The 12968-nt window shown below is 46.1% G+C and overlaps 1 protein-coding gene across 1 annotated transcript; it reads right to left on the bottom strand.

The window, feature by feature from the left end:
* Positions 1–370: 370 nt before the first annotated feature.
* Positions 371–4224, bottom strand: LOC120048625 (apolipoprotein Eb-like). The gene is made up of 5 exons (XM_038994725.1): positions 4155–4224; positions 3490–3555; positions 2604–2757; positions 1793–2080; positions 371–1672 (listed from the first exon to the last, which is right to left on the bottom strand). Exons 2-5 carry the CDS (start codon positions 3530–3532, stop codon positions 1330–1332), a joined length of 828 nt encoding a protein of 275 aa, XP_038850653.1. The 5' UTR covers positions 3533–3555; positions 4155–4224; the 3' UTR covers positions 371–1329.
* Between the last annotated feature and the right edge of the window lie 8744 nt (positions 4225–12968).

Below are 12968 nucleotides of genomic sequence, written 5' to 3' on the forward strand. Positions count from 1 at the left end.
AACGTAGATCTCAATTCAACTTACATTGTTTGTGGTTTATAAAGACCAACACTGAATTACTGTATGTCAGGGGTCTCCAACCCTGTTCCCGGAGAGCTACCCTCCTGTAGGTTTTCTCTCCAACCCCAGCTGTAACTAACCTGGTTCAGCTTATCATTGTTATCAGAACATGATGCATGATAGAGGGAATTTATAAGCATAGGAATGTCTTGATTTTATGTGTTCATCAACCATAGATTGTAAGATGAAGATCCATCTATTCAGCTATATTAACTACCTAATTTGTCATTGTAACTAAAAATAAAGAAATGTCAAAGTTGAAAAAAGTTGATAAACGTTTGACAAGAAAAGAACACACTGACAATTGAGCAACTCTTTACATATTTTATTTACGCAGCGCTGGGTAGCACACTGCAGTCAGCCAGACAGCCAGACGAACAGTGTGCTATGGTGAGCAGCAGGGCGTGTTACATTGTGAAGTGGCAGAGACACTCTGGCCAAACTGAAAAATTACAGACAGGTAGTATATGGACCCTGTGAAGTATACCTTTTAGTTTCATTGTCATATTCGCGTCATATCACAGTCATAGTAAATACACTTCTATATGAATCACAACAAATACAGAGCCTACAGAGCAGGTGTAGATACAGCATCATAGACAAGCAAGGCATGGAGTGGTTCTGCTCCTTTGGTTCTGGACAGACTGATGCTAGTGCTGGAGATAAGCCCAGTCTTAGTTCAGTGCAGTTATTGAAATGAAGGACAGGGACAGCGCTGGAATGGGCCGGAGACAATTTGGCTCACGATTGTTAGATACTGTTTCAACCCCCCTTGTATCCCATATAGCAGCCTTAGAAACCTGATGCAAATTAGTAGAACAATTTGGAGAAGACATCTAGAGCACTTATAATGAGGAAGACAAGCGAAGCAGGTTAAAAACAATGGCCTCTTGTGTGTTTAAGAAAGGCAGTATTGAGTGTGGCTCTTGTGTTCTTAGATGAGGAGATAATACAGCGAGAGAGTGATTGAAGTGATTTAAACAGTAAATGCCTTTCTGAGGCCTGAACAGACATAAAGAACTGTGTTTGTCTGCTCAAGACCACTTCAAAGCTCTGTCATCCTCACCCATCTCTCTCTATCAACCACCCTCAACCAAAACACACAGTGCCAACACAGTGAAAACAGCATCAGTAACACTTAACTCCCTCCTCCTCTCTGTGGTAGCTAGGTGAATGGTGGCACAGTGCTTCACAACCCCCACCCCTACTTAAACAGGGGTGCAGTGGCGGGACACCGGTCCTCCGACCCCCTCCCTCCCCTGGGTCCATTTAGACAGCGGTCTCCTTGACCTTGTCCATGGCGGTCTGGAGCTGCTCACGGATCTTGGCGGCGTAGGGGGCGATCAGGCTGCTGAGCTCATCGATCTTGCCCTCCAGGGTGATGCGCAGGTCCTCGGCGGTGGCCTCCAGCTTCTCGCGCATGCCTTCGGCCTGGGTGGAGACCTGCTGGCTCAGGTCCTGGGCCTGGTTCTTCAGAAGGTCAGTGAAGCTGCCCAGCCTCTGGGCGGCGGTGTCGTGGGCCTGACTCACGAAGGGCTCCACACGCTCCTTCACGAGATCCATGTTCTGGGAGGTACGGGACTGGATCTCACCCAGGTAGGTGGCCACGGTCCTGGGGGAGGGAGAGGCATAGGGAGTTTGCATCACTTGGAAGATATTAAAACTGTATTTAGAAATTCTATGTTGGAAATCAAGCTGTTACAGTACATTAGCTGTTGCCATCTATACTCACTTGCGGATCTCCTCGGTGTCCTTGTTAAGGCGTTTCTTCAGTTTGCGGGTGTAGGTGTTGGCACGGTTGTGGACATCATCAGCATTCTGCTCCATCATAGTCTTGAGCTCTCCCAGGTACTGTGTGCTGCGCTCCTTGGCGTCAACCATGTCGGTCTGGAGCTTGGTGGTCAGAAGCTGCAGGTCCTGGCCCAGCAGGGCGGCTGTGTCCTGGGAGTAGGGCCCCAACTTGGTCTGGATGTCCTCCCCGTACACGGTCAGCTCAGCCATGGTGTCAGTGATCAGGGTGCTGCGGAGAGGGAGGCATGGTCAGAGATGGTCATAAAGTGGGTAGAGGGAGACATGGCCAGTGACGTAAGGGGACACAGGGGTACAGGGGGGAGGACGGAGGAGAGAGGGGAGACATCGTCTGGGAAATCGGGAGACACAGGGGTACAGGGGGGAGGATGGAGGAGAGAGGGGAGACATCGTCTGGGAAATCGGGAGACACAGGGGTACAGGGGGGAGGATGAGGGAGGCATGGTCAGGGACATAGGAGGACACAGGGGTACAGGAGGGAGGACGGGGGAGAGAGGGGAGACATCGTCTGGGAAATCGGGAGACACAGGGGTACAGGGGGGAGGATGAGGGAGAGAGGAGAAAGAGGGGAGGCATGGTCAGGGACACGGGGGGGAGGATGGGGAGAGAGGGGAAAGCAGGGAGGCATGGTCAGAGACAGTCACACAGCACAAGGTGATAATGGAGAGCGATGAAGCAAAGTATATGAGCCTATATCACTTCAGAATAAAATAGTGTCACAATGTGCCACTCACTCGAGTTCTCTGCTGAGCTGGGAGGCCTTGAGGTTTTCCACCAGTCCGTCGGCTCTGCTGTTGATCTCAGACACGTAGGTCCAGAAGCGCTCAACGTTCTCCTCCCAGTGGTTCTGGAGGGCCTCTGCCTGGCGCACAGCGCGGGCATGGCAGCCTGCAGGGGGACACAGAGAGCTCTGAGGTGAGGTTTCCATAATATACACCATCAGGGGGGTTAAATCCAGTCTGGTAATGAGTGTGGAGCCTTGGTACAGTATGAAGCCTAATTATACAAGTGTTACAGTATTGTAAGAGTTGATCTTAAAGACTGATTTCAGCAAGGAGTCAGTAAATGCATTCATGCACATACAGTTGACTAATACTAAATATATATACTGTATATACAGTTGACTAATACTAAATATATATACTGTATATACAGTTGACTAATACTAAATATATATACTGTAAATACAGTTGACTAATACTAAATATATATACTGTATATACAGTTGACTAATACTAAATATATATACTGTATATACAGTTGACTAATACTAAATATATATACTGTATATACAGTGCCTTGCACTGGATTTCTTCACATTTTATTGTGTTACAACGTGGCATTAATGTATTTCATTTTCATTTTTTTTGTCAACAATCTACTCAAAATACTCTGTAATGTCAAAGTGGAAGAAAAATTCTAATTTTTAAAAAAAGATTAAGAAAACATTTATAACTAAAATATAGTCGTTAATTGTAATGAATTACAATTAAAATCCATTTTAATCCCACTTTCTAACACAATAAAATGTGAAGAAATCCAAGGGGTATGAATACTTTTTCAAGGAACTGTATATATTGATAACAGTGCCAAAAGGGAACAGTGTAAACCCAGGTTTACCAGAGATAACTGCCAGAGCAAGGATTATTGCCACAGCCTTCATGATTGATTGACAGACAGATACACCTATGAAAACAGACATAGACCCAAGTCAGACAGTGGTTGTCTATCAAAGCTATAGAAAACAAATACAACAATATACAAAGATACAATGTTACATCATTGGAATAATTGGCAGAATATTTTTTTGAATAAAGTAGAATACTACTCTGAGCCAATAGAATAAATAGGAAAAATTACCTTTCATGGACGCTAAATGTCCATAACTGTACTCACTGAGCTCTTTTAGAATAGCAACTAAACTAGTTCTATGCAATCAAACGTTTCAGATTAAACTTTAAATCCAGTCATTATGCTATAAACTAATAAGGTATTGTAGTTTCCACTGCAATGCATCTCTTCTTAACAGTTTTACCATACATTTGGTCTGGTTAATCTGCACACTACAGTAAAAAGATTAATGACTTGCTTTTCATTGCCTAATGTGAAGGCTACAGTAGCTTAACCTAATGCAATAATTTATAAGTAGTCTCTATCTCGGTATCAAATCTAGTCTACTTTAACAGCTGCTTTATATTTCTACTAAAAATAAGGTATTTCACTCATGACTAAAGCACGTTTGTAGCCTATATGGTGCCCATTAGTTGTCCCCATTCCTCACTCACCTAAGAAATCCAGTTCTTTCCGTGCTCTAGGGACAGTTCGCGGGGCTTTTTATACTGTCCTGGGACGGCCGCGCGCCTGTAGCTGGGAGAACGCGCGCATGTGATGATGTGTGGCTCAGCTCATGGTTCGTTCCACGCGATGTGCCACTTCGCGTTCGAAGTTCTCATCTCTTTGCGTTGTTGTTGGATATATGGTGATTGTGCAATATATAGTTTATGATGTACGTCAACGAAAATAGTTTGTGCTTCTATGAAAAAACTGTAGGCTATTTGAAACAAGGAAACTCGTTTAAAGAACTCTTAGATGTGATTGTGGCTCACTCAGATTGTTTATACATTTCCTTCTTGGTCTTTGGCTTTTCCAGGTGTGTTTTATGTAATCCGTTTTGCAAATACAATTAAATGTTAAATGTCTCAGAGAACAATTCTTTTGCCAACAATAATCTACTGCTGGCGCCAGGAATCTGTAAATAGGCTATCCTTGTCAGGCAGCTCCAATGGTCTTCAATGTATTTGAATCAGTTTATTTTTAATCATGAAACTACAGTATCAACTGACTACCCCTGCCACTGTATGGCACCTCTCCACTCCCCATCAGTCTTCATTCATTTACACTGGGCTATTTGAATGCATGATGGTCACCAATCAAATGCATTTGAAAGGCACTGTCTCCATAATGACCAGACTGGGTAAGTAGTCTACATGAATGATGTTGAACCCATGACCTATGGAACATCTTCTATCAGAATTACATGAATAATACTGTTCACTATTCACAATCCAACTAGGATCAGTCATTTACAGTGCCTTCAGAAAGTATTCACACCCCTTTACTTTTTCCACATTTTGTTGTGTTACAGCCTGAATATAAAATTTAGATTTTTGGCATACACTCAATACCACATAATGTAAAAGTGGAATAATGTTTTTCAAAATGTGTACAAATAAAAAAAAAAAAAAAAACAGAAATATCTTGAGTCAGTAAGTTTTCAACCCCTTTTTTATGCCAAGCCTAAATAAGTTCAGGATTAAAAATGTGCTTAACAAGTCACATAATAAGTTGCATGGACTCACTCGGCGTGCAATAATAGTGTTTAACATGACTTTTAAATTACGTTAAACACATCTATGTTTCCCACACTTACAATTATCTGTAAAGTACCTCAATCGATGTGGAATAAGTCAAGGGGTATGAATACTTTCTGAAGGCACTGTAACTGTTAACATCTGTTATTTCCTCAAAACAATAACTCCCCAGGCTAACAGATCAGTGCAAAACAAGATAGGAGTGGGAGATACTGCTGTTCCCAGAGACATGTCAGGGCTTGGGGATAGAGCTGGGGTGCAGTAGGAAGGATTATGAGTGGGCGGTAGAGAGAGTGGCGTGAGGGGCAACGAAGGCAGTTCATACATCACATAAATAGACTGCGGTTAGTTGGGATAGGCATGTCCAATGAGGAAAATGTTTTTGAGGTAAAAGGAGTTACTGTAGAACATGTAACCTCAATATAACTCTCAAGATAAGGATTTGACAGAGCTAGCTTTATTGTTCATAGCCTGTAAGGAACTGAGACAATGACAAAAAATAAAATAAAAAGAGAAAGTGCTGACTCCAACTGAGCCATATGAGTTCAACTCACACACCCAAATGTAGCTCTAATTCTCCTTTTTGTTAGGTCTAGTCACAGTTTATGCATTGTTGGACATCAAGGTTAGAGCTTTGGGCAATAACCGAAAAGTCGCTGGTTCGAATACCAGAGCCAACAAGGTGACACATCTCGCTGTGCCCTTGAGCAAGGCACTTAACCCTAATTGCTCCAAAGGCGCTGTACAATGGAGTGCAGGGAGTGTGGCCGTGACCACACGCCCTGCAGGTGTCTCGTGGGAGTTGGGATATGCAACAAAGAATTCCATTACACTTGTTTATAACATGACAAATATAAGCATCCCCCAAATTATATTCTTAGGATTCAAGCAAAGGTCAGAACTGATGTTATTTGTGAGAGGATTGTCATTCCGTCTGCATTTGCAGATTACTCTTCTTGATCAAAAGAAGTCAATATGTGTACCAGTGGAGGAAAAAGTAACAAATTGTCATACTTTAATAGAAAATGACTCAATGTAACGTAGATGCAGGGAGTCAGGAAGCAAGTGCAGTTAGTGAGTTTAATGACCAAGAACGATATAAAACAAGAGAAGCGTCTAACATGGAAACAAACAATATTGCTTGGTGGGTGATAACAAAGGAGTGCTAGATAAAGGGGAAGTAATCAGGGTAGTGATGAGTCCAAGATTGCCTCATGATGGGGCACAGGTGTGTGTAATGAGGGTTGCCAGGTGTGCGTAATGAGGTTGCCAGGACCCGTGGTTAGTAGACCGGCAATGTCGAGCGCCAGAGAGGGGGAGCGGGAGTAGACTTGACACTCGAGTATAAGTGAGTCACCCAGTAAAATTCTACTTGAGTAAAAGTGTAAAAGTATTTGGTTTTAAATATACTTAAGTGTCAAAAGTAAATGTAATTGCTAAAATATACAGTACTTAGACAGTAATAATTTCAAATTCCTTATATTAAGCAAACCATTTTCTTGTTTTTATTCATTTACATATAGCCAGGGGCACACACCAACATAATTTACAAACGAAGCATGTGTTTTTAGTGAGTCCGCCATATCAGAGGCTGTAGGGATGACCAGGGATGTTCTCTTGATAAGTGCTTGAATTGGACCATGTTCCTGTCCTGCTAAGCATTCAAAATGTAATGAGTACTTTGGGTGTCAGGGAAAATGTATGGCGTAAAAAGTACATTATTTTCTTTAGGAATGTGTGAAGTAAAAGTAAAAGTTGTCAAAAATGTAAATAGTAAAGTAAAGTACAGATACCCCCAAAAACAACTTAAGTAGTACTTTAAAGTATTTTTACTTAAGTACTTTACACAACTGATGAATACAATTGAAGTACATCAAGGCCACATCCTGATCAACAATGTCCTTGCGGTATTGCTTGTTTATCACATCAGATTTGACCTGAATATGTTCTGCTCAGGAATTTAGTCTGGCATAGTAAGATCTAAGCATAGTTAAGGCTTGGTTAAAGATGGTGTTGTATGGTGAAAGTTAACATCTTGGGTCTTGTAATGGGTTCTGGAAAGCCCCAGTGATACAACAACAGAGCTTTCATAATGAGGAATCTTCTGTTGAGTCATTGTTATACTCAGGTAATGAAAGTCTATATATGTGCAATGCTGGCCATATATAGGCCTTGTTATCAGCACCACTACTGATTCCAGCAGTACCGATGGCCTTTACCGAGAATGGTCCAGCAGGTACGCTACCTCTGCTGTCAATACTAGACATTCCTCTCTGTGTGGTAATCACAAGAAGCCTTCTCCCAAGAAACACAAACTGGAATTGATTGGTTTGTTCAGAGCCTGATAGTATGAGATAAACTCCAGGAGTCAACTTCTATCTCTTCACTGATTGGTCGGAATGGATATGTACACTACCATTCAAAAGTTTGGGGTCACTTAGAAATGTCCATGTTTTTGATAGAAAATAACTTTTTTCGTCCATTAAAATAACATCAAATTGATCAGAAATACAGTGTAGACATTGTTAATGTTCTAAATGACTATTGTAGCTGGAAACGGCAGATTTTTTATGGAATATCTACATAGGCCTACAGAGGCCCATTATCAGCAACCATCACTCCTGTGTTCCAATGGCACGTTGTGTTAGCTAATCCAAGTTTATCATTTTAAAAGGCTAATTGATCATTAGAAAACCCTTTTGCAATTATGTTAGCACAGCTGAAAACTGTTGTTCTGATTAAAGAAGCAATACAACTGGCCTTCTTTAGACTAGTTGAGTATCCGGAGCATCAGCATTTGTGGGTTCGATTACAGGCTCAAAATGGCCAGAAACAAAGACTTTCTTCTGAAACTCGTCAGTCTATTCTTGTTCTGAGAAATGAAGGCTATTCCATGCGAGAAATTGCCAAGAAACTGAAGATCTCGTACAACGCTGTGTACTACTCCCTTAAAGGAACAGCGCAAACTGCCTCTAACCAGAATAGAAAGAGGAGTGGGAGGCCCCGGTGCACAACTGAGCAAGAGGACAAGTACATTAGAGTGTCTTGGTGGAGAAACAGACACCTCACAAGTCCTCAACTGGCAGCTTCATTAAATAGTACCCGCAAAACACCAGTCTCAACGTCAACAGTGAAGAGGCGACTCCGGAATGCGTGCCTTCTAAGCAGATTTGTCCAGTGTCTGTGTTCTTTTGCCCATCTTAATCTTTTCTTCCTATTGGCCAGTCTGAGATATGGCTTTTTCTTTGCAACTCTGTCTAGAAGGCCAGCATCCCAGAGTCGCATCTTCACTGTTGACATTGAGACTGGTGTTTTGCAGGTACTACAGTGCCTTGCAAAAGTATTCACCCCCCTTGGCGCTTTTCCTATTTTGTTGCATTACAACTTCTAATTTAAATTGATTTTTATTTGGATTTAATATAATGGACATATACAAAATAGTCCAAATTGGTGAAGTGAAACATTTTTTAAACATGTTTTTAATGGAAAAGTGGTGTGTGCATATGTTTTCACCCCCTCTGCTATGAAGCCCCTAAATAAGATCTGGCTCAACCAATTACATTCAGAAGTCACATAATTAGTTAATTAAAGTCCACCTGTGTGCAATCTAAGTGTCACATGATCTGTCACATGATCTCAGTATATATGCACCTGTTCTGAAAGGCCCCAGAGTCTGCAACACCACTAAGCAAGGGGCACCACCAAGCAAGCAGCAATATGAAGATCAAGGAGCTCTCCAAACAGGTCAGGGACAAAGTTGTGGAGAAGTACAGAACAGAGTTGGGTTTTTTTTAAATATCAGAAACTTTGAACATCCCACGGAGCACCATTAAATCCATTATTTAAAAAATGGAAAGAATATGGCACCATAACAAACCTGCCAAGAGAGGGCCGCCCACCAAAACTCACGGACCAGGCAAGGAGGGCATTAATCGGAGAGGCAACAAAGAGACCAAAGATAACCCTGAAGGAGTTGCAAATCTCCACAGCGGAGATTGGAGTATCTGTCCGTAGGACCACTTTAAGAGAGCTCCACACTCCACAGAGCTGGGATTTACGGAAGAGTGGCCCAAAAAACATAAGCAAACATGTTTGGTGTTCGCCAAAAGGCATGTGGGAGACTCCCCAAACATATGGAAGAAGGTCTTCTGGTCAGATGAGAAAAAATTGAGCTTTTGGCCATCAAAGAAAATGCTATGTCGGGCGCAAACCCAACACCTCTCATCACCCCGAGAACACCATCCCCACAGCGAAGCATGGTGGTGGCAGCATCATGCTGTGAAGATGTTTTTCATCAGCAGGGACTTGGAAACTGGTCAGAATTGAAGGAATGATGGATGGCTCTAAATACAGGGAAATTCTTGAGGGAACCTGTTTCAGTCTTCCAGAAATTTGAGACTAGGACGGAAGTTCACCTACCAGCAGGACAATGACCCTAAGCATACTGCTAAAGCAACACTAGAGTGGTTTAAGGGAAAACATTTAAATGTCTTGGAATGGCCTAGTCAAAGCCCAGACCTCAAACCAATTGAGAATCTGTGGTATGACTTAAAGATTGCTGTACATCAGTGGAACCCATCCAACTTGAAGGAGCTGGAGCAGTTTTGCATTGAAGAATGGGCAAAAATCCCAGTGGCTAGATGTGCCAAGCTTATAGAGACATACCCCAAGAGACTTGCAGATGTAATTGCTGCAAAAGGTGGCTCTACAAATTATTGACTTTGGGTTATGCACACTTGAAAGTAGTAGGCATGTTGTGTAAATCAAATGATACAAACCCCCTAAAAATCCATTTTAATTCCAGGTTGTAAGGCAACAAAATAGGAAAAATGTCAAGGGGGTGAATACCTTCGCAAGCCACTGTATTTTATGAAGCTGCCAGTTGAGGACTTGTGAGGCGTCTGTTTCTCAAACTTGTAACGGCTGTCCTCGCTGACAGAAGGAGAGGACCAAAACGCAGAGTGGTTAGTGTTCATTATTTACTGAAAGTCAACAAAACACTTCAAAATACAAAACAACCAACAAACGTGACAAAACCGAAACAGTCCTGTGTGGCAAAAAACCTGACACAGGAACAAACACCCACAAAACACACGTGAAACCCAGGCTGCCTAAGTATGATTCTCAATCAGGGACAACGATTGACAGCTGCCTCTGATTGAGAATCATACCCGGCCGAACACAAACATCCCAACATAGAAAATCACACATAGACAAACCCACCCAACTCACGCCCTGACCAACTAAATAAATACAAGACAAAAGAAAACAGGTCAGGAACGTGACATAACCCCCCCCCTTAAGGTGCGAACTCCGGGCGCACCAGCATAAACTCTAGGGGAGGGTCTGGGTGGGCGTCTGTCCACGGTGGCGGCTCTGGCGCTGGTCGTGGTCCCCACCCCACCATAGTCAATCCCCTCCTCCGTAGCCTCCTCCAAATTAACCCCACTAGATTAAGGGGCAACACCGGAAGGAGGGGCAACACCGGAATGAGGGGCAACACCGGAATGAGGGGCAGCACCGGACTGAGGGGCAGCACCGGACTGAGGGGCAGCACCGGACTGAGGGGCAGCACCGGACTGAGGGGCAGCACCGGACTGAGGGACGGATCCTGGCTGGCTGGCTCTGGCGGATCCTGGCTGGCTGGCTCTGGCGGATCCTGGCTGGCTGGCTCTGGCGGATCCTGGCTGGCTGGCTCTGGCGGATCCTGGCTGGCTGGCTCTGGCGGAATCTGGCTGGCTGGCTCTGGCAGCTCCTGGCTGGCTGGCTCTGGCAGCTCCTGGCTGGCTGGCGGCCCTGGCGGATCCTGGCTGGCTGGCTCTGGCTGGTCCTGGCTGGACGGCTCTGGCTGGTCCTGGCTGGACGGCTCTGGCTGGTCCTGGCTGGACGGCTCTGGCTGCTCCTGTCTGGCGGAAGGCTCTGGCTGCTCCTGTCTGGCGGAAGGCTCTAGCGGCTCCTGTCTGGCGGAAGGCTCTAGCGGCTCCTGTCTGGCGGAAGGCTCTAGCGGCTCCTGTCTGGCGGAAGGCTCTAGCGGCTCCTGTCTGGCAGACGGCTCTGAAGGCTCAGGACAGACGGGCGGCTTTGAAGAATCAGTACAGACGGCAGCTCCTGGCTGGCTGGCGGCCCTGGCGGATCCTGGCTGGCTGGCGGCCCTGGCGGATCCTGGCTGGCTGGCTCTGGCTGGTCCTGGCTGGACGGCTCTGGCTGGTCCTGGCTGGACGGCTCTGGCTGGTCCTGGCTGGACGGCTCTGGCTGCTCCTGTCTGGCGGAAGGCTCTGGCTGCTCCTGTCTGGCGGAAGGCTCTAGCGGCTCCTGTCTGGCGGAAGGCTCTAGCGGCTCCTGTCTGGCGGAAGGCTCTAGCGGCTCCTGTCTGGCGGAAGGCTCTAGCGGCTCCTGTCTGGCAGACGGCTCTGAAGGCTCAGGACAGACGGGCGGCTTTGAAGAATCAGTACAGACGGGCGGCTTTGAAGGCTCAGTACAGACGGGCGGCTTTGAAGACTCAGTACAGACGGACAGCGCTGGGCAGGCAGGCAGCTCAGACAGCGCTGGGCAGGCAGGCAGCTCAGACAGCACTGGGCAGGCAGGCAGCTCAGACAGCGCTGGGCAGGCAGACAGTTCAGACAGTGCTGGGCAGGCAGACAGTTCAGACAGCGCTGGGCAGGCAGACAGTTCAGACAGCGCTGGGCAGGCAGGCAGCTCAGACACTGGCTGCGCTGGAGAGGAGCAAGGCTCTGACAGCGCTGGACAGGTGGGAGCAACTGGAGAGAGAAGACGGAGAGACAGCCTGGTGCGGGGGGCTGCCACCGGAGGACTGGTACGTGGAGGTGGCACCAGAAAAACCGGACCGTGAAGGAGGACACGTGCTCTTGAGCACCGAGCCCACCCAACCTTACCTGGTTGAATGGCCCCCGTAGCCCTGCCAGTGCGGCGAGGTGGAATAGCCCGCACTGGGCTATGCTGGCGAACCGGGGACACCATTTGTAAGGCTGGTGCCATGTACGCCGGCCCGAGGAGACGCACTGGAGGCCAGATGCGTTGGGCCGGCTTCATGACACCCGGCTCGATGACCAACCTAGCCCGGCCAGTGCGGCAAGGTGGAATAGCCCGCACTGGACTAAGCACGCGTACTGGGGACACCGTGCGCTTTACCGCATAACACGGTGTCTGACCAGTACGACGCCCTCTCACTCCACGGTAAGCACGGGGAGTTGGCTCAGGTATCCTACCCGGCTTTGCCACACTCCGCGTGTGCCCCCCCCCAAGAAATTTTTGGGTCTGACTTTCGGGCTTCCGTGCTAGCCGCGTACCTTCATACCGCCGGTTCCTCTCTCCGGTTGCCTCTGCTCTCCTCGCTGCCTCCAGCTGTTCCCATGGGAGGCGATCCTTTCCAGCCAGGATCTCCTCCCATGTGTAGCAACCCTTGCCGTCCAAGACGTCTTCCCATGTCCATTCCTGTGTCTGTCTCTGCTGCTGTCGCTGCCCTTTTCCACTCCGCTTGGTCCTTTGGTGGTGGGTGTTTCTGTAACGGCTGTCCTCGCTGACAGAAGGAGAGGACCAAAACGCAGAGTGGTTAGTGTTCATTATTTACTGAAAGTCAACAAAACACTTCAAAATACAAAACAACCAACAAACGTGACAAAACCGAAACAGTCCTGTGTGGCAAAAAACCTGACACAGGAACAAACACCCACAAAACACACGTGAAACCCAGGCTGCCTAAGTATGATT

This window comes from Salvelinus namaycush, chromosome 5 (assembly GCF_016432855.1).
Source record: "Salvelinus namaycush isolate Seneca chromosome 5, SaNama_1.0, whole genome shotgun sequence".
Lineage (NCBI taxonomy): Eukaryota > Metazoa > Chordata > Actinopteri > Salmoniformes > Salmonidae > Salvelinus > Salvelinus namaycush.